At 37.9% G+C, this 24,037-nt stretch overlaps 1 protein-coding gene across 2 annotated transcripts in view; it reads left to right on the forward strand.

Moving 5' to 3' along the window:
- GTF2F2 (general transcription factor IIF subunit 2) overlaps positions 1–24,037 on the forward strand; it is a 95,655-nt gene that overhangs the window by 6,762 nt on the left and 64,856 nt on the right. The window contains exons 2-5 of one of the 2 annotated variants that reach the window (XM_065644868.1): positions 1,220–1,293; positions 1,791–1,809; positions 3,226–3,370; positions 11,446–11,484. In XM_065644868.1, coding sequence (XP_065500940.1) covers positions 1,220–1,293; positions 1,791–1,809; positions 3,226–3,370; positions 11,446–11,484 — 277 coding nt within the window. The remainder of the gene's footprint in view (positions 1–1,219; positions 1,294–1,790; positions 1,810–3,225; positions 3,371–11,445; positions 11,485–24,037) is intronic. The other variant, XM_065644875.1, reaches the window with a different exon arrangement.

The following is a 24,037-nucleotide window of genomic DNA, read 5'->3' on the forward strand; positions in this document are numbered from 1 at the left end:
CATTGTGGGGTTTTTTTTGTTGCTTTTTTTGTTTATTTGGTTTTGTTTGTTTGTTTGTTTTCCCCAGAGAGATTATAATTTCTAATGAATATTTAAAAATACAGTTTTACCTGATGAAATTATTGGGACATCTTAGTTTAAGAATATGATACTGTTTGGATTGGATAATAGTAAGATTCAAGATTTTTCCTTCATTTGGGAAATCTGGAACTCTACACCAGCCTTATTTTTGTGCTACATTATTCTTTGTTTTCCCTAACAAAATATATATATTATATAGCAGCTTGAGAAGTGGGCCCATGTGAACCTCATGAGGTTCAAGAAGGCCAAGTACAAGGTCCTGCACCTGGGTCGGGGCAGCCCCCTGTATAAATACAGGCTGGGCGGTGAAGGGACTGGGAGCAACCCTGTGAGGAGGACTTGGGGGTACTGGTGGGTGAAAAGCTGGATGTGACCCAGCTGTGCGCTTGCAGCGCAGGAGGCCACCCATACCCTGGGCTGCATCAAAAGCAGCGTGGCCAGCAGGTTGGGGGAGGTGATTCTGCCCCTCTGCTCTGGTGAGACCCCACCCGGAGTCCTGCATCCAGCTCTGGAGCCCTCAGTACAGGAAAGACATGGACTTATTGGAGAGGGGCCAGAGGAGGCCACAAAAATGGTCAGAGGGCGGGAACAGCTCTGCTGTGAGGACAGGCTGAGAGAGTTGGGGTTGTTCAGCCTGGAGAAGAGAAGGCTCCGGGGAGACCTTGTTGTGGCCTTTCAGTACTTAAAAGGGGCCTATAAGAAAGATGGGGACAGACATTTTAGCAGGGCCTGGTTCGACAGGGCAAGGGGTAATGGTTTTAAACTAAAAGGGGAGATTCAGGCTAGATGCAAGGAAGAAATTTGTTACACTGAGGGTGGTTAAACAGTGGCCTAGGGTTCCCAGAGAGATGGTAGATGCCCTATCCCTGGAAACATTCAAGGCCAGGTTGGACGGGGCTCTGAGTACCGTGACTGAGTTGAAGATGTCCCTGCTCATTGCAGGGGAGTTGGACAAGATGAGCTTTGAAGGTCCCTTCAAACACAAACCTTTCTATGGTTCTATATTGTCTACTATAATATATTTAGCTCACACTGTTTTCTGAAGTGATCAGGGTGAAACATTTGAAGTATTTACACATACATGATTTATATAGAATTTTAAAATCTGCTTTTCTTGAAACCTGTCTTCTCTTTTTAGGTCCCCAAATACTTGTCACAGCAGTGGAATAAAGCTTCAGGAAGAGGTGAAGTGGGAAAACTAAGGATTACCAAGTAAGCCTTTACTGTACCTTTATTGGTTTGCAATTGCAACTTTATTGGTTGCAATTCTTAGAAGAAGTTACCTGCAGTAAAATTGATTAGGTCACAGCTCTTATAATACATAATCCTGTTTCTTGCGAATGCTGTGCATATTTCTCTGATACCTGAATGGTACTTGCTTGTGTAGTGATTATGAATAGACATTATATGAAATTATACTGAGGAATGGCTGTATCCCATTACATTATGTTTGTTTTCTTAAATCCAAGAAATATGCACATCTAATTGGAGAATGTTCTTTAACTTACGTGTGCTATTTTGCTACTTCTGTTCTCACCTGCCGACTTTTCCCATTTTTTTCTTGGGCATCAGTCTAACAAAAAAAATTGAGAATCTTGGGAGTAAAGATGAGTAACAAAACTAGAATTTGAATTTGCTTTTTTTCCAGGGAAGCTAGACTTGTGGAATTAGATTATGGAAACTAAAATATTAAATATTTTCTTTTGCAGAAATCAAGGAAGAACAGAAGTAAGTAATTACTAAATACGAAAGCTGTGAATGTGTTATATTTTGAATTCTAAAAATTGTTTAGAATGTGTTGGTTTCAATGTCACCTATTTTTTGTTACACCTGTAATGAAGCATTGTACCACAGAATCAGGAGGAGAGAATTCTGTTTGTAGCTCTGCCCATCGATTTACTGCAAGACTTCTGTCAAGTCTCTTTGTTCCCTAAGTTTATTTACCCATCTGTAAGCAGCGTAGTAGGGACCTTCTCTCTAAACATTTCCAGATGAGTTAGTGCAAAAGGCTATCTGAGAACTAAGGAGGATGATAATAAAGCAAGCGAAGTTGGAGATGGAAGGTTACAATTTCAGGAAGTATTCAGTTTTGTAGTTAGAATTTGGTCCTACTAAATATAGAACAATTTGAAGGTTTTCCTGCAAAGGTAACTGCTTTTATTAGCAGCCTCAGTGAATGACAGTAACTTCCTCTATATTTTATAGGAGATAAGGCAAGTTGGATTAGTTTAAATTACTTCATGTACCGTGTAGATATCTGTCACTGAATTGGAAGAAACTGTGGACAGAAAAATGCCAGAGAAGCATGTTGTATTTGCTGTTTGATAACCTGGCTAAACTACTTTTAGGATAAGTGGAGAAAGTTCTACTGGAGGTTTGGATGTTTGACTGAACTCTTCTAGGCTGGAATACGAACGAACCTCCCTAATTTTGTGAGCTCCACACCAAAATCTTGATACTGACTAGAAGCATAAAGCTTATTTTGCAGTCTGTGTGGAGCCAAGTGGTGAGGAACCCCATGAGAATGGGTGGCTTCCCAGGGACCCTGTCACTGCATGGCAGGACGTACAGGTAGAGCACACAGTGCTGGTCTGAAATGTCCCTCTTCACATTTCTTGCTGTGTCTTAAGGCCAGGGATTCTGGTTACCCTGCCCCCCAATACCTCCTCAGCTTCTGTATTGGGCATACAATGTAAGCATAGCAAAGGAGCCATATTTTAACCTCTCCTGGGCTGCACACAATTCAGGAGTCCCCGGGCTAATAACATTTGCTGTGGTACGTTAGCACTTCTTTCTGGAACTCCACTGGCTGTGTGAAGCATTTTAAAAGCACTCATACTGAACAATGTCTGAAAACCTATTATGCATTACATTTTAGTAAGTAAAATCAAATTGTTCTCTGACTTCAGGAGGAAGTAATTTACATTTTTTTTTAAAGATAAGTACATTTTACTAAGTACATAAAAGCTTTGAATTCTGTATTTCAACAAGAGATCGATATAGTAAGACTCTTATCCCACTCTTTATATTTTTGAAATGGAAATGTGTTATACTACTTGTGTTTTCTCTCTTTTGTTTCCCCATAACTCGTAAAGCTGTGTAATTGAATCTGTTTAGTAACACTGTGGTAACTGTGACTGCTAGGTGTCATTTACTTTGAATGAAGAGCTCGCAAGCATCAGTGATATTGGAGGAAAACCCACTTCAGTTAGTGCACCAAGGGAACACCCATTTATTTTGCAAAGTGTGGGAGGACAGACCTTAACAGTGTTCACAGAAAGTTCAGTAGGTAAGTCAGAATTAGTTTTTTGTTACAATTTCAGTATACATGTTTTCAATAAACTGAATGCTGTAAAGGCCAGAAGACTCGGAGGTCTGATTTTTGCTCTGTTTTGTTGTTATTTGCATACATGACCCTGTTGTACTTTTTTTGTGTGTCTGTCTCTTCTTTTCATGTGATTCAACAACTAATTGAAGTTCTCCACATGGGGTTATCCTGTATGTTTCAGCTGTGGGTCTGCTGAAGAGAACAGAGAGTGTGGAGTGCAGTACATGGTGAAACCTGTAGGGTTTTCACTAGAAAAATGTTTTTGTGTTCCCATGTAGTTTTTGGATCAATTAATTTTTTTTTCTCCTTGAATTGGTCTCTGCTGTGAATATAGTTTTATAAGAATGCTGATTCTTCTGTCCAGTTCAACAGACCCATTTTAGCAATAAACACATCCGTTCGCCACATTTTCTTGAAGCGTGTATATGGTTTAAGCGTGTTAAAGCTTAGTAAAGTCATAATACCAAAGAGTGCAGCACTAAGGTTATAATTTTTCTCTCTGAATTTCAGCAGTTTGGCCTTCCTTAATTTCAGCTCACTAGCTGTATGGTTGATTAGAATATTCAAGATCATATGTCTGAAATTGCATGTTAGACAATGAGTTCAGCAGACTACCTTGCATGTAACTCCTGTGTCCTGTAAGGTTTTCTGCTGCAATTACACCGTCATGTCCTGGGTGTTAGAGAGAGAAGGAAGGTGTCTTCTGAGCATGTCTCATTGTCTGCAGAAGGTATCTCAGCTTCAGGCACTTAGGTTTTGGTGTCCCCAGAAGACAAATCATAGTAATATTTTTTTGATATCTCTACCTTTTGTGGAGCAGAAAACTACAGCATGACCAGTGATACTTTTACAATTCTCTCTCCCTCATTTATTTGATACTCACAGGATGGAGTTAGAATATTTAAGAGGTAGAATACTTAGTAAGTTGACCACCTCCTTTTTAAAATCTGTTTTAAAGGTGTAATGTCTGAGCACTGAGGTATTAAGGTACAAGTAGCTGGACTGTGTCAGTTGTGTTTAGAAACACACTCTTATAGTACAACTTGGGCACTTTTCATTTCTTATCCCTCTCTCTGAAACTAATGTATTAGTGGTTTTTCACGTTAAAAAAAAAAAAAAGGTATTTTCATGTGTGTGACTTGCAACACCTTTAAAATAATGGGTTTTATAATTCGTAGACTACAAATGTGGAAAGAGCTAGGGAGGAAGTTTTCAAGAATGTTGCAAGCATTCTTGTAGTTCCTCATCCTTTTTCATTTCTCTGTGCTCCAACCTCAGAATACTTGATGAAAAAGAGAGAGTTCAGGAGTGAAGATGTATTGGAGTATACATTTAGTGACTTTTGCATAATTGCTGCAAATCCCATGGGATTTTTCTTCCCAAAGTGACTTTTGATACAGAATATTGCTTTAACAACCTTGTAACATAAGCTGCAGTGAGTGCAGATGCTTAGCTTGAATGTGGAATATTTGTCATCAGTTAGAATGAAAGTCATTAGAGTGTGGTAGCTAAAAGATGCCCATTTATTTCTGTTTTACCATCTGTAATACCAGTGTCTTGAAACCTTTAGGTACTTAGAAGCCGTCCAATTTTTATTTAATCAATTAATTTCTACATTTCTTAGCAATTAGAAAATGTTATTCAAGGACCATGGATCTATTGAGTAGAAGTTATTATATTAATCGGGAGCAAAGGGTAGTTACTGAAATGAGAAATGTTTGGAATGAAGCATTGAGTAAGCATACACCCTGTCAAAATTGTTTTTGCTTGAGATAAGCAAGCATAACATGCAGTCAGTGAGTTTCCGTGAAACTCGCTTAAACGCAAAATGGCTAAAATGTGTTGCTGTTGTGTTAAAGCTGGTGTTGGCAATACAATAAAAAATAAACTTTAATGTGCTTTTCCTGCATGACTTTTTTTGGTTGTAAAGATGAATTTTACACAAATATTCCGAATTCTAGTCAGATCTCTTACAGACACCATGTTCCTGTAGCCACGCTCTCGTGTTCAAATGTGCATTGCCAATATGTTTTGAGCTCCACAGCCAATTTCAGTAAATTTTGTAGTGAATTATGACTACTGTGAAAACAGGTGTCTGAAGAGTGGAACGAAACTATATGGATGTCCCAACTGAAAGAACGGCTGCTACCCTATACAATGCCAGAATGTCCACATGGAAAAAACACTATAATTTTATCAACCATGGAAAAAGACTCAATAAAAACTTAACACATCTTTGCACATCAGTCTGTCCACAGTAAGACACAGTCATAGGAAACTGAAATTCATTTCTTCTCACGTTGGTAGACCAGTATTTGTCTTGAAATTATAACTAGCTTATTTTTGTGAAAAGCACTAGTGATCTTGTTCCTTTTTCTTTTGCGGAGTTCACCGCACGACAGAATCAATATGCCAGTTTGAACCACGGGCCAAAGATTAAGCTGGTATGGAACTGCAGATGGCATTGCTAATGTTGCATCTGGAATGACGCATTTGAGGAATTATGCAAATGAAATATGGATAAAAAAGTGCTTCATGCACTATTTCTCTCAGTCAATACCCTTCTTGAGGGCTGAACTTACCTAAAATGGAGCAAATGGCATAAACTAGTTTGGTTTCTTTTGTAAAGGGTGGAGTTTTTGTTTGGTTGGTTGGTTTTGGTTTTTTTGTTGTTGTTGTTGTTTCCACTTTTTTTGGAGCACATTGAAAGCCTTGAGATCTATTCTGTGTGCTGTCCTCTAGACCTGGGATCCTTATGTTGTAGTGGCCATCTTTTTTGATGGTCTTTCAGAAAATAAATGAGGGATGGCAAAGCTTCCTCTGAAATATTTTGTAATCTTGGAAGATGCTGCAGGGAGTTTACATATTCCTGATAATTCAGCACTTCACATTGACTCATCAGGTCACTGAAAGCAAGCAAAAGAGATCAAATTTGACAAGTAATTTAAAATTTTCTTCATGATGTGATTTCTACACTTCTGAATTGATTTTCTGTGTGTTTTAACTGAACTTCTAATTCATGTCGCAGTTGGAAGAAATCTTTTGCTTCTTACATTGTAGACCTCTGCATCTCTGGGGGCTCCATGTTGGTTAATGGGCAGCAGTAGGTTCTAAGGTGCCATTTGTAATGTCCTAAGTCTAATAAATTGCAGTTTCTTGGTCTTCTGAGGTACCATTTGTTATGTCTAAAGCCTAATGAATTGCAGATTGCTGATCTTCTGTGGTGCTTGGATTAGATTTGAGCTAATATAAAGTTGGATAAAGTGGATCCTATTAAAAATGTGGTCTATGCTTGCTTTTACACATGATGTACTTTCTGTTTAGACTAACTCTGAGGTTCCTCCTGTTTCTTTTCCTGTTTCTGTATTTTGAAATAGCTCTAATGAATAACAGAGAGTACTACAATGCACTCTGAAAGTAGTAGTTGCAAAGTATCTCCCTCCTTCCTTTGCAAGGCTGTTTGCACGTGTGTGACGTTGCGTCGTCTTCACTGCTGGGCAGATCGCTGAGACCTGGGCTGGTCTTCCTGAATGTCGGTTTAGCAAAGCTGGCGGGAATTGTGGCTTCTGTGATGACTGCAGAGGGATCCAAAGCACGCTTGTCCCTTGCTGTCTAGGTCTTGCTGTCTAAGCTGGTTTCAGTATTATTTCTGCATTAAATATGAACTACATTCTGTTCCATAAACATCACCATATGTACATCAACAGTTGCTACGCAACAATGCTATTTGTGCTTCCAGTCATTTTATCTTATCTTTGTCATCAGCTATCATAGCTGTAATGTTTTGAGTGGGAGGAAAGGAGAGGATTTTGCATATATTTCAATGTGTTGTATTGAACAAAGTGAATTTTTCTTATGTGTGTATAGCTAAGAACTGTCTAGGGGCAAGTCATGGGTTTGATATAAGGTGTGTTTCATTAAAATTGTTTTTTTCTGAGCTTCCTACTGGTAGACACCCCGGCATAAGGAAGCATTATAATTTGACAGTTTCTTTCTTGGTTGAAGTAATAGTAACATGCTTTTGGTAAACATTTAACAGCAAACTTTTCCGATTGTTATTATAAATTAATTTCCTTACTGATTTAATTGCCTGTTGCTTAGTTGTTCTGCCGGCAGGTAGTTTAGGATTGCTGGCTCTAAATAGAAACGAAAAAAGCAGCTATGTTATAGATACCGATAAAAGTTTCTTACCGAGCTAGTTCTTACAGAAAGGTTTTACTAATGTTACTTGGGAAACACAGACCTTGGCAGGCAATTCCATCCCTAACTGTAAAGAACCGATGGGTGGAGAGGAAGATTTTACACTGTAGGCACAAATAAAGTATAAGATATTTCTGTAAAGTTGGGTGAGATGACTCATTTTATTGAAATTTGGAATATATCTTCACAACTCCCCCTTCGTAAGTGGGATTGCCCTCATGCTTGTTTTAGTGACTTTAAATTCTGTCATGCTTGCTCCATCTTACTGAAAGTAAAAAGTGTTTAGAGAATTCCGTTGACAGAATGACTACCAGGCTTTTGTTTTTGAGCAGCATTCATGCATGGATTGTTTCACCATTTCATGCTTCATGGAAGATTGCTGGCTCTTGACATCGCATTCATCTCCAGTTTTGAGTCTTCTCTTCTTTCAGAACCTGATTTTTTTTTTTTTTTTGGTTTTTTGGTTCAGTAATACACATAACACTGCCTGTATACCTTAGAACAGTTCCTTTATTCCCACACCCCTTGAATATTCTCCCCTTGTTTTGGGTTAGTGTTTTTTTCCCCCCTTTATACAGCTTTTCATATGTGAAAGAACCTTTTCTGAGTTTGTACATGAATCGCGCCTACTATATAACTTACAATGCGTGATTGTATTCTGGTGAAAACGGAGATTCAGAGGTTCGTACTCTTTATTTTGTATATTTGTATTTTGAAACATCAGATATATCCAGCCATTTAAAGAAATGTGAAGGGAGGAAACACTACTAAAAATCCTGGAAAGATGTTTCTTTCTTCCATTAAAGCAGTTACTCCTATCGTTACATTTAATTATTTCCAGTAAAATACATAGTGCTCAGAATCTTGATGTGTTGTGATACTACTTCTACTCTTACTAGGTGAATGTTTGACTTCTCAAATTTTTCATCAAGCTCTTATTTAGGAAATAAACGCCCTCCCTCATCGTTCTGCCATCTCAGCTCAGCCTGCTGAGGAGTTTTGATGCACACCTGTCTACTTTAACGCTACTTTCCAATTGTCTTTGTTCAGACTGTCATTTAATCACACGTTCCAGTCTCCGAAATGCTTTGTGGTCTCACTTAATGCTTTGTCCTTCCTTTATGTACTTTAGTCTTTTAAGGGCTGCTGCTAGTAGGAGAGGAAAACCTATCAGCAGCCTCATGATCAAAAGAAACAGAAGCAGCAACAGTCTCTCAGATCTCTGCATTTATGCAAATTTCCAAATATTTGTGAGGATCATAAAGAAGATGCAACCCATGATCAGAAAAGCAGAATGTGTGACTCAAGCTAGTCTAGTTACAGACAGCATCTTGATGGGTCAAGATCTCATATGTATTATTGTGACATATGGTTCATTTAGAAAACAACTGCGACTGCTTACATCATCTCTCTTCTCCATCTCTAAAAAATGGAAATTATATTTATTTACTTCATATGAGTGTTGTGAGGATTAACAAGTTCCTGTAAAATGGGTTCAGCTGGCTGGCAGGGGTAAGCTCCTAATTTTCTTTTCGTTTTTGTTATTAAAACTATAGACTGTTAATTCTTGGACAAATTTAAATAATTGAGGATAAAATGCACAAAATACGTAGAATGGGCTCTGCATATTTGGAGTAGAATTGGATTCCTGCCTACTTCCATGACTTGACTTTTCTTTGTTTTTATCAGTCTCACTGATGTATGTGTAATGCCCCGGCTCCCCCCTCCAAAAAAAAAAAGTCAACAAAACAACAACCAACCAAACAGCCCCAACCTGTTGATGTTTATTTGTGAATCTTACACATTGTGGAGGAGCTGGGCAGCTGTAATCTGCATTGATAAAATATATTGAGTAGATATAGTATGATTTCCTTTACCTTCTTCATGATAATAGTACTGAGAAGATTTTTCAAGCGAGACTTGTGACCTGTTCGTAATAAAATGTCTAATGATGAGGAAAAACAAAACAAAACACACACTCTTTAGCAAGGCTTGAATTTTGTCTGTTGTTTTGTCTTTGCTGTTAAGGGCAGATTCTGTTGCTACACACAAGCAAACACCCTCCTGTAGATGTGATACACATGTATTGTTATTTGAATCAGAAGACCAATTTTTTGGAATCAGAGATGCAAGAATTTTGAAGTGTGGTGTCTTAGACAGTTGTTTTGGCTGGGTAGCTAGTCTTCATTGAAACAGAGTTTAACAGTTTAAATCCAGCTGCTTCTTACATCTCAGTCTTTGCAGGGGTTGATATCTTAGTATGTTTTCACGTTCTTTGTTACATCCTCTTTGCTCCTTGTCTGTGTACTGAATGTTTCCTTAATTAAGTTACGACTGAGTTGGGCTATTGGTTGGGTAATAACATGATGCTGTAAATGTGTTAAATATACACATTAAAAAGTCAATGAGAAAATACATATTTTTCTGCAAACAGGCTATCCTGCATGTGTATTTCAAAGTTAGCAGGGATTTTAACTTGCCTTGTGAATGCTCATGGGTAAGAAGAGGCCATACAATGATTTCTCAGTGAGAAAGCACATGCCTTCAGCTGCTAAGACTTAACGATAGCGCCCGTAAAGATAGAAGGATCTGTGAGATACTGCTTTTCCATTTGCATTAGTCCTCAGGCCGTCAGCTGTCTCAATGAATAAACAGAGCCATCAGCCATGAAAGCCAGCAAGAATCAGTGGCAAGGAAAAGGTTTTGTAAAATATTTCATGTTTTCAGTTCTGTTAATAGCCAGCCTATAAATGGCAGAAATGATCAAACTAACTGAACTAAAAAATTACTCTCTGAGTTAAATCAGTAATTCACTGTGGCCTGTAAATAAATAGTCTGTAATGATAGCTGTGACATTGCTGAGGTGAAAGCTAAGGGCAAGTATATTTTACCATTTTTAACTGTATTTCAGATAAGTGAAAAATGTTCTTTTTATTCTCTACCTTGTAAGATGTGTAAAAAGGAGAAGTATAGGAGGAGCAGTGAAATTTCAGGTTGACAAATTTATGTAGGGGTTTAATTTCATAGGACTTGGTAAGTGCTAGAACTCAGTTTACCAAAATACATCCATCGGCTGCTGTCTCTTGAAATGCTGGGTTGGAATTTAATGCAGAAAGCTGTTTCTGAATCTGACTCTACCAATCACCCAAGTGATGATTTTTTGACAAGTCACTTTGCCACACTTGTATCTAGATGTTTCCTTCATACTTACTTTGATTCTGTGCTCTCTGGAACAGGAGACGTTTCTGATTACACTGGGTTTTTGTACCTAACAAGGTGGGCTACACTACCATTTGAAGGCTAATGATCAGAAAGAGAGAAGATTGAAGAAATAAATCCTTGTGTGATCTGCAGAAGGGGCAGAGGAGAGGTTGATCATGTCCAAAAATTTAACTAATGCCAATTAAAAGCACTCTTCTGCAGAACCTTGGGTTTTTTTAAATATACAAAACCACTATTCATTTGTCTGGAGTGACCACTGAGATACATGGATGCTATTAATTGCTTAAGTATAGTCCTATTATTGATTTTGTCTAAATGTATAAACTTCTTTGTAAACTTCATTCCAGGAGAGCTCAGTCAGAGCTGTAATGGAGTTTTCTCATGTAAGTTGTGAGTTTGGGCACTAAAGGAGATTTTTTGTTGTTGTTGTTGCTCCCTGTGGCAGATTATTCTCCAGAAAGTGAATTTATAAACGTTAATAAAATCCAGTGTTTGTGATTTTTATAATTATTTATAAATCTTTGCCTTGCAACCCACTCTTTAGATGTAATTTCAAATAACACAGAAACATTACATTTCCTTTTTTGTTCTTTTTTTTTTTTTTTTTTCCCCAGAAAGCCAACCGGATGAAAAATCTGAAAGCAGCAGCGGTGGTGAGTGTGGGCACTTTCTTTGAAACGCTTATTACTTATGACTGTACCTTTTCAGTTTTATTTTTCAAGAAATCAGTAGATTTTTTTTTTAAAAGTACTCTTTTTATATCTCTAGGGTAGAATTTCATAAAATTGAAAAATGACTTAATAAACTGATTGTCTGCTGTGACCAAAAGCTTAAATTATTAATATATTTTTATTTAAATGAAGGGGAGAAAATGATGAGAGAGAGGTTTGGAAATGAAGTTTTCATTTGAGTGTTCCTTTAGATTTTTAGAAAAATTTATTTCTCAACTGTTTTTTAGATTCATTGTCAATATAGTTTGAATTCTTTCATCTTGACTGGGAAGTTTGTAGCAAATTTCCAAGTCCTGTGTTATTTTATTTTAATTGCATAGACTAAGCAGTCAGAAAAATAGTGCTCTAGTATTGTAGTTTATTCTGGTTTTCTAGTGAAAAAATCTTTCTTTTGAAAGATTTATAAATTCTTTGGAAAGAGTCAAAAATTGTTAGTGCACTGGTATTACCTACCAGTTACGTACTAGTCAGTCCAATGATGTCTTACGTACAGTTAGAAATTCTAAGGGAGCTTCTCAAACTGCAATTGCTATAGTAAATATTGGGTTTTTACACGGTTCAGAGTAGTAAATAGAAGTATTTCCCTTCAATTAGTTGTTGTTGGTTTTGTAGGGTTTTGTTTGTTTGTGGTTTTTTTGTTGTTGGTGGTGGTTTTTTTGTAAAATGGGCAGCATGCTTCTATCCGATAGGATATCAGGTAGCCTTAGGAATCTAAAGATTTTATTTCGGGTCTGAGCTGGTGTGTGGAGACTTCCCTTTACAGCCGCTGAAGGAGACAGTTCCAGAAAGTCTTATTCTAACATAGGGGTTTGCAAGTGCAACTAGTGTTTATTAAAGATCCCCTTTTCTGTTTTTATTAAAGAGATGTTTCAAAAATATCATTAACATACTAGTGCAAAGAAGTGCCAATGTTAGCGAGAGCCTGTGAAACTAGGCACAGCTAATACAAAACATATAGACAAATCTCAGGCCTGTTAGTAGAAGGATTACCTGTGATGCACACAGATTAAATAGAGCTGGGACTGGGCTGGAGCTCGTAAGTGATAATAGCAGAGATGGACTGGAAAGAGTCTCCTGCTTGTCTTAAACACAATTCCTAAATGTAAGTCTAATGCTAACGGGTTTTTCAAAATGTCTTATTGAATGCAATTTTTCGGACACTTTAACATGAAGATGTCTGGTTTTTTTATAATATCTGACTTTTATTTGAATTGTGTTTCAGTATCAAATGTTGTTGAAAGTATGTACTTTGTGTCTGGCTAGGCACAGGGTTTGGGTTTTGTTTTTTTGTAGGAGAGAGCCCTTTAATATTAAGATGCTTTTTATTATAGTGGCTTAAGCATGTCAGAAGGTTTATGGCTTGTGTTAGAAATGTCTGTAGACTTGTACTGAATCCAAGGTGTGTTTTATAACTTGCAATTTTTCTCAATTACTTGTTAAAACCTGTTCACTGATTATATGTTAATTGTGGTGTGGCTTTAAGGTTATGAAGGGCTACTTTTTAGAGATTAGTATTTTATACCACTTGAAAACTGAGACCCACTGCTGTGGGATGTCGCATGTAAAGCAGATCTTGAGAGTTTAACTGCTGAAATGAATCAGAATTTTGGTGTTACATTGGATTTCTCTGATGCTCGTTGGTTGTAGGGATGCACACTTAGTTTTGCTTGGCTTTTGGGTTTTTTATTCAGTTTCAGTTTGCGTTTGAATGATTGAATTGTCTGTTCACTCCTGGTGTCTCCTCCTTGTTTTGTGAATATTGTGTAAGATGGCCACATGTTCACTTTGTATTTTTGCATCGGTCAGAAGAATGAGTTACTGGATGCTGAGGGCTGTTTACGCTGGCAAGATGAAGTGCTAAACCCATTTAATGGAATCAAGCTGGTTGTGGATTCAGTTTCTGAGTGATGGTAGTTGGTTATACTGGGGCATTTAAAGGAGGACTCTCAGCCATCAATTGTGCTTATTTGCTCATTCACTTATTCACTTTTTCTCTCAAAATAATCGTTGAACACAGATGACCTTTTCCAAACGACCTTTCAAGTAATTCAGGTTATCGAGTGCTCCATTTTGGTGTTAATCTACTTTATCTTGGCCTACAAGAAGTACTTTTGAGGCAAAGATGATGTCTTTTATGTCTGGTGTCCTGTCCTCAGGGGTGGCCAATTGCAGACACCTTGAGAAGAGTGTAAGAACAACAGAGAAGCATAGTGATAACTCCCCAAAATACTTCTTCCAGCCTTTAATGATTCACAGCTCAGAGAGATCCAAAGCCAGAGGTGATGGTGTTTTATTTATTAAAATCCTTGTGGATTTTCCTTCTATGAAGTATCCCTGTTGGGTTTTGAGCCCATGTAGACTTTTAGCGTTCATAATATCTTGAATGATGCTTTGGTTAGAGTCAAAATTTTCAGGAATTAAGGCACACCTGAAACAAGGTAACCTTAACTAAATTTGAGCTCCTTTTGCATACACAGTTTGATAATTTTAGATCCTTTGTTCCATACAAAAATCCTATTTGATTACTGCATATGATAAACAGTGCTCAGGGATTCAACCAATGTTGTTCAGTGCCCGAAGGCTGGTTTCTGTTAAATGTGAAAGGGGTATAGCAGATTATACACTCAGCTAAAGGAAAAGAGAAATTAGAATTGGCCCTTCTTGTTCCCATATGATGCTGAGCAAGTGATTTAAACCCAAATATGTGTGTGTTGCTCCTGTTTGTCTATGGCTTTGCTTGCACCTACTTGAAAGTGCTGTTGTGGTTACAGAAGCTGTGACAAACGAACATTTCTGCCAGTTAAAATGTGACCTTCACCCCACCCAGCCCAATGAAAATGCCCAGAAACTGCTGCCCTGAGCCTGAGTAGTCTGTTGAGAATGATATAGTAAAGAAATGTATGCTCATGTAAGAGCAAATGTAATTAGGTACTGTCCTTGTGGAGCTGCATTAAATGAAAGTTACATGGGCAGCAATTTATAATAATGTTGTCTAAGCTTCGAGAATGTAGTTTTTCAAAGCACAGTATTGCTTTTGGGAGGGGGAGAGTGGTGTATCAGCTCTGTGCACAAATGACAGATGCACCTTTTTCTCAAAGAATGTTTACATCCAGGAGTGTTCATGTGCAACCTACTAGCTGAAATTCCTGAACATACTTCAAGTCAATTGAACTCCTGTTGTATCCAAATTTCATGTCTTAAAGTCTTTGACGTAAGTTTATAGCAAATAGCAGCCTTCAGTACTTAACATGCTTTAGGACAAGGTGTTAGTCATCTCTTTTCCCTAAACCTGCCAGTGAGTAATACAAATACCTCCTAGTGGAGGGAGAAACACCATTGGGACCGTTTTTGATTTGACTTTTGGTAAAAGGAATAAATTGTCTGAGCTGCTGCAGATAGTATAGTGTGAACCTAGTATTAAATTTTTGCCAATTGTGAATGTATACGTTTGACTTCAGACATAAATACACAACATTTGAATTGTCTGTAGTTCTCACTTGCTTCATTTTTTGATGTTGGAAAAAAAAAAAATCAAATGTTGATTATATGTGTGTTGGAATAGTTGAAATTCAGTGTAAGCACTTTGATAAACACTGAACTCCATGTGGTAAAATCAGCAATTTTTTGTTAAAGGCACAGAGTTCTTAACGTTATGAGACAGAATGCATGAAGCTGCTAAATGCACATTTGATTTCAGCCACTTTAGAGCAGTTAACATATATGAATTCTACTTCAAAAGTGAAATTTGAACTGAAAAATTATCATCAGGAGGAATAAAACAGTAATTCTTAATCTAAATACTAGCTCAAAACTCGGTGCTGAAGATAATATAGCTATGTAATCTGTCATTTGCAAGCCACATAAACTGTTTTTGTCTTGAAAATATAACTGTTTTTCTTGGCAGATAAATGCAACAAAACTTAAAATATGAACTTCCCAGTAGTTTTCCAGGAGCCATACTCAGTATTGAGACTCCATTTGTAGCTGTTAAAAAGCACAAAGAAGCAGCAATTCCTGCCTTAAGGCATATGTAATATATCATCAAAGTCTATCATACTGGTTATAATAAATATCATGGAGAATTAGGGAAGGTGCACTGGTAGAACAGCAAAAAGGACATGGATTTAATGTAGGTCAATGCTAACTAGAGTTAAATTTTTTAAGAACTTGCATGACTGGCCTTAGTTTCCTTAGGGTCTGGCTGTTTATTTTAGTATACCGTATGAATATTCTAATATTTATGTTTGTCTGGGCAGCACTGATGTGTTTATTGTCATGCAGTCTTCATCCTGAGAACAGAACCTGATATAAAACAGCGGGAGTTAATCCCACGAGCCTATTCTGTCTTTCAGCGGTGTCCGCATCCAATTCGTCAAAGCATTGCACTGAGCAGAAGGATGATTTTGGCTTGTATCTGAGCTCTTGGTCTTCCCTTCTGACTCTTGAGACATCCCAGGAATTTCAGCCGTGCCTGGCATCGCAGATCGCGACCCCGCGAATTGTGTTTGTCTTATGTGAGGGATTTTGCTGATTATTGCAGTTCATCCACCTACCAGCACGATTGCATTTGATGGGTTCAGACCTTTGCAGTATCACAAATTAGAACCTTGAATGATGGATCAAAGGGCAGAGGGAGATCAAATGCTTGCTGCCTTGGCTGGTACAAGACTGGTGTGTGGCAGATGTAAAGCTAGCAGGAGGCAGTTTCAAAGTAAATAAAAAGAGGTGGTTCTGTACTCAGAGCTGTTGAATTCCTTGCCAGAAGATGTGGATGTGAAGGTGGTATTTGCTGAAGGCTTACAAGACCTTAGAGGAGACCATATAGGTACGTGAAAGAAAAACCACCAAGGGTGCTAAGATTGGCAGGACATGTGATTTAAGAGACCTCAAGCCACAAAAGTCTGGTGAACACTGGGATGCACACCCAGAAGGATAATTATAGTCTGCTCTGCCCTTAGACTTCTTCATGGATATATGCTTTTGGCCACTTTGCTGGAGTCACAATGCTGAGCAAAGCAACCTTGAGCTTGATCCAGTACTGTTACTTTCAGGCTCTGCTTTTTATTTTTTTCCCCCAGTTCTGTACTGTTGCTACACAGCTTGCATCGGGAATAGTTGGAGTTTCTTCCTTTTAACCGCAGAAGTAACTTTTGAGGGGAAAGGCAGCGAAGGCAAAAGCAAGAGTGGCTCTTCTAAGGTTGTGTGTTGCCTCTGCCTTTGCTAACTGCAACTGTGAGAGCACTGGAGGCTGCAGCACAGTATGACCTGAACTTTCTGGATGCTTGAGGCTGGAAACAGTCTAGCAGAGCTTATGTCATGCTCTTCCCGAGCTCTAAGGCTTTTCCAGCCCCAGCATCTTGTGGCGATACAGCAGCTGTGCTACAGCGAATTGTCTTACTCATGCAGGTTGTCTTAGGGATTTCTGCACAGTACTCTGTGGGCAAACCCTAAAACCATCATCTGCGCCTGGCAAAAAAAGCCTTACAGAGGTGGACTTTTATCATCATATGAGAAGGCATAAGATAGCCTACATGTTAGATTTCTGCCTTGTTGGGAAAGAACATTATTTGCTGTTCATTTTAGAAAATGTATTGGAAATATTACAAGCCCTGGCAATGCTGCAGGCCTTACATAAAGTATTGATAAGACTCTTAACCTGAGAATAGCTTTTTCTCTGTTTAGCTGATTCTTATCAGCCTGGCTTGCGGGACCTTTAATTTGTCTCCTTCGAGACTACCAGTTTCAGCACTGAGAAAATGTACTGCTTTATCCCTAATACTTGCCAAAGGCTTTATTTAAGTAGTAGCGAGGCAATAAATGACTGGGTTTGGTGTTACAGTTGCTTGTTCTGTTTACGTTTTTTTTGATGCTTAGCCTGTTCATTGCTAGTTTGTTTGCTTAATTTTTCCTTCCTAATTGAGAGAGTCTGTGCCCACCTCTGACTTGTTCTTTTTTTTCCTTCATCTGTTTGCTATGGTACAAAATCAAGAACCTCTTTTGAGATAACAAGCAGCTTTCTGTGGGGCTGCAGCAGGAGATTTGTAGCTCGAGGCTTTCTATTAACAATTTTTTTTAAAAGTGAATTCCTCTGACTTCTGCTGCAAAAAATAAAATTGCCTTTCTGAAACGTGACATATAAAGAGTCAAAAGGGTTTGGTTTTTTTTCTAATTTAAAAAAAAGATAGTGGTTTCAGGATAATTAGGCATTACTTGTGTTACACGACCTCTGTGTTGCACTGTGTTGGCATCTGTGCCTTCTCCATGAACCCAAGGCCCCCAGGTGATGGTCACTGACACGGAGTCCCTTGTCCCTCCTCTTCATCTCCCAGTGCCCAAGTGTTGTGGTCTCTCTCACCACCCTGCTCCCTCAGAGATTCCAGCACTTCCAGCTTCCCTGAGCATCAGGCCCACAGCTCTAACAAGCTCTTTGGATCCTCATCTTCCTGGGGCATTTCCCTAGCAAGCAACCTTGGCCTTTTAAATCTGAATTTTCATCTCCTTGGTGCACTCCTGCAGCTGGTGAAGTGCCACCCCCGTACACGGGACGCTGAATCTCCTTTCAGGAGATGCGAGCAAGAAAACCTGCTACATCCTCTTGGCCAGGCTTTCCATACTTGGAAAACAGCTACTGTTGAAAGCTTGGAGTGGGATTGTGTCAAAGGCAAAAAAAATGTGTATCCTGGAAAAGCTTAGAGATGTAGTTTTTCAGGTAACTGAAATAATACTTGAGGTGGAACTAGTGGAATCCACCTTTAAACCCATCATCCTTCTGGACATTAATGAACTCTATAAATCAAGGTTATCTCCCCCAAAGTCGCACCACCAGTAAACAAGACAATACTGTAGTCATTTTTGTGTTATCAGAAGAAGTTTACAAACCTTCAGAATAGCTCAATTTATAAGTCATCTTCTAACCACTTAGTTTTGAAACATGAATATGTTGAACTTGCATGTCATCATGTTCTAACAGTGTTTTAAATGAGTAGCTGCTGTTTACAGCTATAATTATTGTACCAGCTTTGTGAACGGTTTTGTTTCTGAAGTGGCAGAGCAGTATTATTTTCTGAAGCTTAAAATGAACAAACGTAGTGTTAAATGATAACGGCAATGATGTTAAACCAGTGCAAATTGAAACAGCTTTTTGGGAGACTGTTGCTTTAGCTGTGTATGGTACTCCTACTACACACACTTTTAGGAAAAGAAATAAATTTTTTCTAATTCTACAGGATATTATGCAATTTATTTCAGAAAGGCAACTGTGTTTTCTTTTTCCTAGTGCTTGCTCATCTGTGTTCTTCAGGTGTCATCGTACATCTCCCTCCTGCCTTCCCCAGTCCTTGCCTCACTTCTTGTTTTCTGGCATTTTATTGTAAATGATGATGATTTATAGAGGCAGTGTTTTGAGAGTGTCCTCTGTGATAGACATTCTGTAAGTCCTATGTATTTCGAAAGTAATTAAAAAGCATAATGTTAATTTTCTGATCTTAAATTTCTCATGCCTTATCAATTGTTTTTGTTTCAACCTAGTAAATTATGGAAGCCTATCTCTTCATATGAATATACCTTCAGGTTTGTAACTAGGAGTCACTTTCCTGTCAATCTAAAAATTTCTGTTCTTTGTTGCAGGACAGGAGACAAAATTAGGGTTAGGCAATAGTTACTTAGCAAAGATGAAATAATTCTAGCCTAAGAAAAAAATATTTATTTTGTCATAAACTCAAGTTAACTCATCCCCTTCATCCCCAATCCTGATTCATTAGTTAACAGAATTAGGGCAACATGACCCTTCTACCCAAATAAATTCATGGACGAGGTACTGCCATTATGAAATTATAGTATTTGTTGCTTGCTCTTATTCTGCTTGTGTACTAATAGGGAGAGAAGGAGGAAGATAATTTTCTTAAACTGTTCACGTCTTATTGAACGGAAACCTTGTAATGCTTTTAAGTGAGAGGTGAAAATAGCAGTGCCACTGATTGCTGCAAATGATGATGTAATTTTTTTCCCCTTTAGGATCTAGAGAAATATTACCTACTGCAGAAGTGACCAGTTGTCACTTACATAGTTGTAACAGGTACGAATGCAAAAAGGCAATTAAAAATAAGACGCGGGTGTTTAAAAATGTCAACAGTGCTATTGTGGTGCTGTGAAACACTGGTCAGTGGGTGAGCAGGTACTGAAGATGAGGAGTTGGAGCTGTAATGTGACCTTGTTGTGCAACCTATGTTGTGTCACAGCATCAAGGCTGCCTCCAGAAACCACGTCTGGCTCTAGACATCATTAAGCAGTAAATGGCTGGAGACTGAGGAAATAACTTCAAGGGAGCATCAAATATGTTTTTTCTGGTTTTATATTCTTTCCAAGGCATCCCTAACAAAGCCCCACAGCCCACCTGGTGAAAAAAGAAGGGTACAGTGAAAGAAAAAGGAAAAGTAGTGGTATGATGAGGGGGAGGAACAAGACAAGGGGAAGGATGTGAGGGTCAAAGCATCAAAAATGGGTATTCTGCCTAGAGATGTGAAAGATCAGGGGATGGAAACAGTTCACAGTCACCAGGGACACTGGGCTAGACAGACCTTAGTCTGACGTAGTGCAGCCACTCTTAGGTTTTGTCCTTATGTAGAAATAAACCAAATAGTTGGTACCTATGCCAGCGTACTACCGAATGTGATAAAAGCACCCTTAGCTCTTCCTCCATCAATGGAAAAGATGGGCGTCAAAGTGTGGGTATTCGAGTCAATTTGGCAGCTATGTAGTTTCATGAGCAGTCATTCAAGGAATTCATAAGGACAAGGATATTCTTCTTGCAGTGTATGGGGGTCAGTCTTGCCTTCAACTCCCTCTGTCCTTTCTGGTCAGTGGCCCCTTTTTCTACCCAAAAAAATGGGCAGGGAGGCAGGTGGAGCTGCCTGAGCCCAGGAGCAGGTTAAGTGCCTCCTTGGAGAAGGTGGGGAAGTTCCTTTTTACTCCTACCTGAGCAATTGAAAATCAGCAGAGAAATTACGGAAACTGTTGTTCTTTCCTGATACTTGTAGGACTGTTCTGATAAGTTCATGGTGGCCCAAGTCTTAATGAGAGAAAGAAGAATAAAAATACCTTGCCTGCACATCATATTCTAAGTAATGTTGTTAGAACAACTGTTTTTCTGACTTGGTTTTGCAGTTTTCTTATTGTCATAGTAGTATTAAATATTAAATTTCCAACTTTAAAGAAAGACAGAAAAGGTAACTTATGTATAACTGGGTACCTTTTCTGGCATGCCCTACAGTGGTGGAACACAAGTATCCACCTGAGGGGCTGAACGTATACAAAATATATTTCTGTTATATTTAGTATATTTGTGGAGTAAAAAGGGAATATTAGTCACAACATGGAGTTTTTATGTGGTCATTTTGTCCATATACCAAAGCAAGACACCCGCCCCACACCCTGGTTTGAAAAATTATTCAACTTTATAACCAGTTTGAAGTGTCTGATTGTAGCTGATATGGTGTGATTCAATGTGAACAGGGAAGATAATGAATTTTTTACCCTCATCTTCCTCCTGTTTCCACTGTGTGAGTCAAACAGCTGAGTGAGGTGTCTTCAATCAGAGATGGCATGTAAAAATTTAAAACCCTGCCACTTGCAGAAATGCATGAGCACTCATGAAAATGGGAAAAGAAGACAAGATTGAAGTTAGTGTTACAGCAGATGACTTTACATGTATGCCGTAAATGTCATGTTACTTACACAGAAATATGCTTTAAAAATGCAGTGAATAGTGTTTAAGGTAAGGAATCATTGAATTTTAAATAGCAAAAATAAAACAACACGGGAATTTATTTTTACTAATGATTAGGGATGTACATTTTTTACTTTAAAAAAAAGGAGGGGGTTCAAGTTCTCTTTCATAGGTTATTAGAGAAGGTAAGTACTTAGAACCCAAAGCCTGGCAAATAAAATTGTTCCAGTAAATCTTTTAAGAATAGTTATAGAATATTCTTAGAAGATATTTCAGATGGCTTAAATTTTACCTGTGATTACCAGCTTGTGAGCAGCTTATATTACAAAAGTATTTTCTACAACAAATGCAGACCCATCGAATTCTCTACTGCATTTTCGTGAGTGAAGTCATCCTATGATGAAAAACTGCTACTGCTTTCTGATAGTGAAGTGCTAATGATTCCTTGATGTTTGGCACCATAAAAGCCCAACTGAAAGGCAAACAACCACAAAATATTTTAATTAACATGTAGGTATATTAATTGTTTGAAATCAAAATTGACTTTTGTTATTTTTCTTTTTTCAATTGCAATGACACTTCAAATCTCAGTCAAAGATCCATTACGAGTGAAGGCTATAACCAAAAGCATCTAAGTGAAAATGGATGATTTGACATCCTAGGAGCAACAACCTCCTCCAGATTCTGTGCTTATGCTGGCTGTGTATCTGACAGCACTGAGAGCAAGCCTCTTTAAAAGTTGTAAACTAGTTATGGAGCTTTTTTTTAGATTGTCTTGTCCCTTGTTCACATAGAGAATTGTGTCCATAAGGGGCTTTTCATGTCATTGTTCTGTGTCATGGTGGTTTTAGCTCTTGCCCTAGAAGATCAGCAGGATTTTGAATTTCTTTTAGGGCAACTTTCACAGAAGTCCTATAGATTTGTGTATGTACAAGATTAGTGGTTAATGAGGATTTTTTTGAAGATATCAATTTGAAAATGACTTGGGGAGGGAAAGGAAGGATGACACAGTGATGGTGTACATAAAGAATTGTATTTTACTATATATCTCTTTTTTTGTGGATAGTTAATGCATTTGGACAAGCTCAGAGAAGTTTTGGGACACATTAACAGTTCTTCAGTGTGTATGCCAGAAATGTAGAGTGATCTGATTTTTAAAGAGTTCAGTTTGGAAAAGTTCCACTTAGAACCACATCTTTTATGGTCTGTAAGTCCGTAACATATGGACTAGATAGAAAACTCCATTGTTTCTAGACGGTGGGTTCATTCTGATGGAGTATTCTGGAGGGGCTGGATTTACCCATTTGATTAAATCACATTGGAATATCTTTCAGTCACTGCTGCCTTGTCTGGAGATGTAGAGTCCCTCTCTTAATTCATCTCTAGCAAGGGACCAAGTTAACAACACCTATTGTATGTAACAAATGAAATAGAGTTTCATGTTGAGGGATAAGTGGAACTTGCATTTGTATTCCCAGTCACTACGCCTAAGGATGGATTTGTTCCCTCTAAAATCCAAAAGAAAACTGTTCACAACCCGTCTTGTGTTAGCTCTTTTCCTCGGTTGTCACTTCTAGTATGGATTTTACTGAATATTGTTGATGTTCTTAGTGGTTTTTTTCCTGTACAAAACTGACGTTTCGGGAAAGTTGAGAAACTACTTGGTTGTTTTTTCTTTCTTTAATAGCATTTTATTCTTGAATTTTGGGCTCATATGAGCTGTGAATGATGGTTTGGTTCACTGATGGACAAATCTTGAAGACAGAGTTAGTGCAGCTTCTTCTTGCCTTTTGTGATAATTTTGCAGTCTGCTTTTGCAGAGTGGCTGGCTTGTAACGCTTGTGATTAAATTATTTACAGTTGTTCCACAGAAGCTATTAAAACTTTGTTTAAAGTATAAATGAAAAGATCTGCTAAATAGTGGAGATGAGGCAAAAGAAGCTTATGTATTCTGTTTCTTAGAGTGATGCAACTTAAATGCCAGCAGGTGTTCTATTCAAAACTAATAGTACTAGTTGCTTTTAGTAAGACATTGTGCAAATCAAGGGCTCTGTTAATTCCCTGTCCTTACGAGCACAAATGATTAGTAGAAAATAGTGACTTCAGCATTGTAGGATGTCATTACTGGAAACCTGTTACATGAAACTTTATGTCAAATATTTTTAATTAGCTTTTGATAGGTATGTATATTTAGAAAATTTAACATTCTGTACAGATTCGATTCATTTCCCATAATAGAACTAATCCCCCTAACATTGGTTGGCTTACATGTTTTTGGTGATTGTTATTAATGTAGTAACACAGCTGTAAATTTGGTTTTAAGTGGGTTGACAAATCATTTAACTTTAAAATCAAGTTGATTAATTTTAAATCCTCTTGCAGTCTCGTTTTTTTGTAAATTCAGTACAATAGATTAGCATAAACACTAATGAACATTCAAAAATCATTTATTCCAGTTAAAAGCCATTCTGAGTTCGTTTTAAGCAAAACATATTTTAAGCCTGCTTATTATATGAAAATACTCTCCCTGCTGTTCAGCAGAGCAGTTAGGTGTGTGGACGTTAGTCATACAAGTACACAAAAATTCAGCTAGACTCGCTGGTTGAAAGACAGAATTGAGAAAACATTTTACAAATAGCATAAAGCATTCAATCTGTGTTTACAACGTTTAGCAGAGAATTTTTATTAAATTCAGGCATTGAGTTTTCATTCAGCTTAAGTAAGCCAGAGATGGATGTCATTATGAGATTT

This window comes from Caloenas nicobarica, chromosome 1 (genome assembly GCF_036013445.1).
Source record: "Caloenas nicobarica isolate bCalNic1 chromosome 1, bCalNic1.hap1, whole genome shotgun sequence".
NCBI classification, from domain to species: Eukaryota; Metazoa; Chordata; class Aves; order Columbiformes; family Columbidae; genus Caloenas; species Caloenas nicobarica.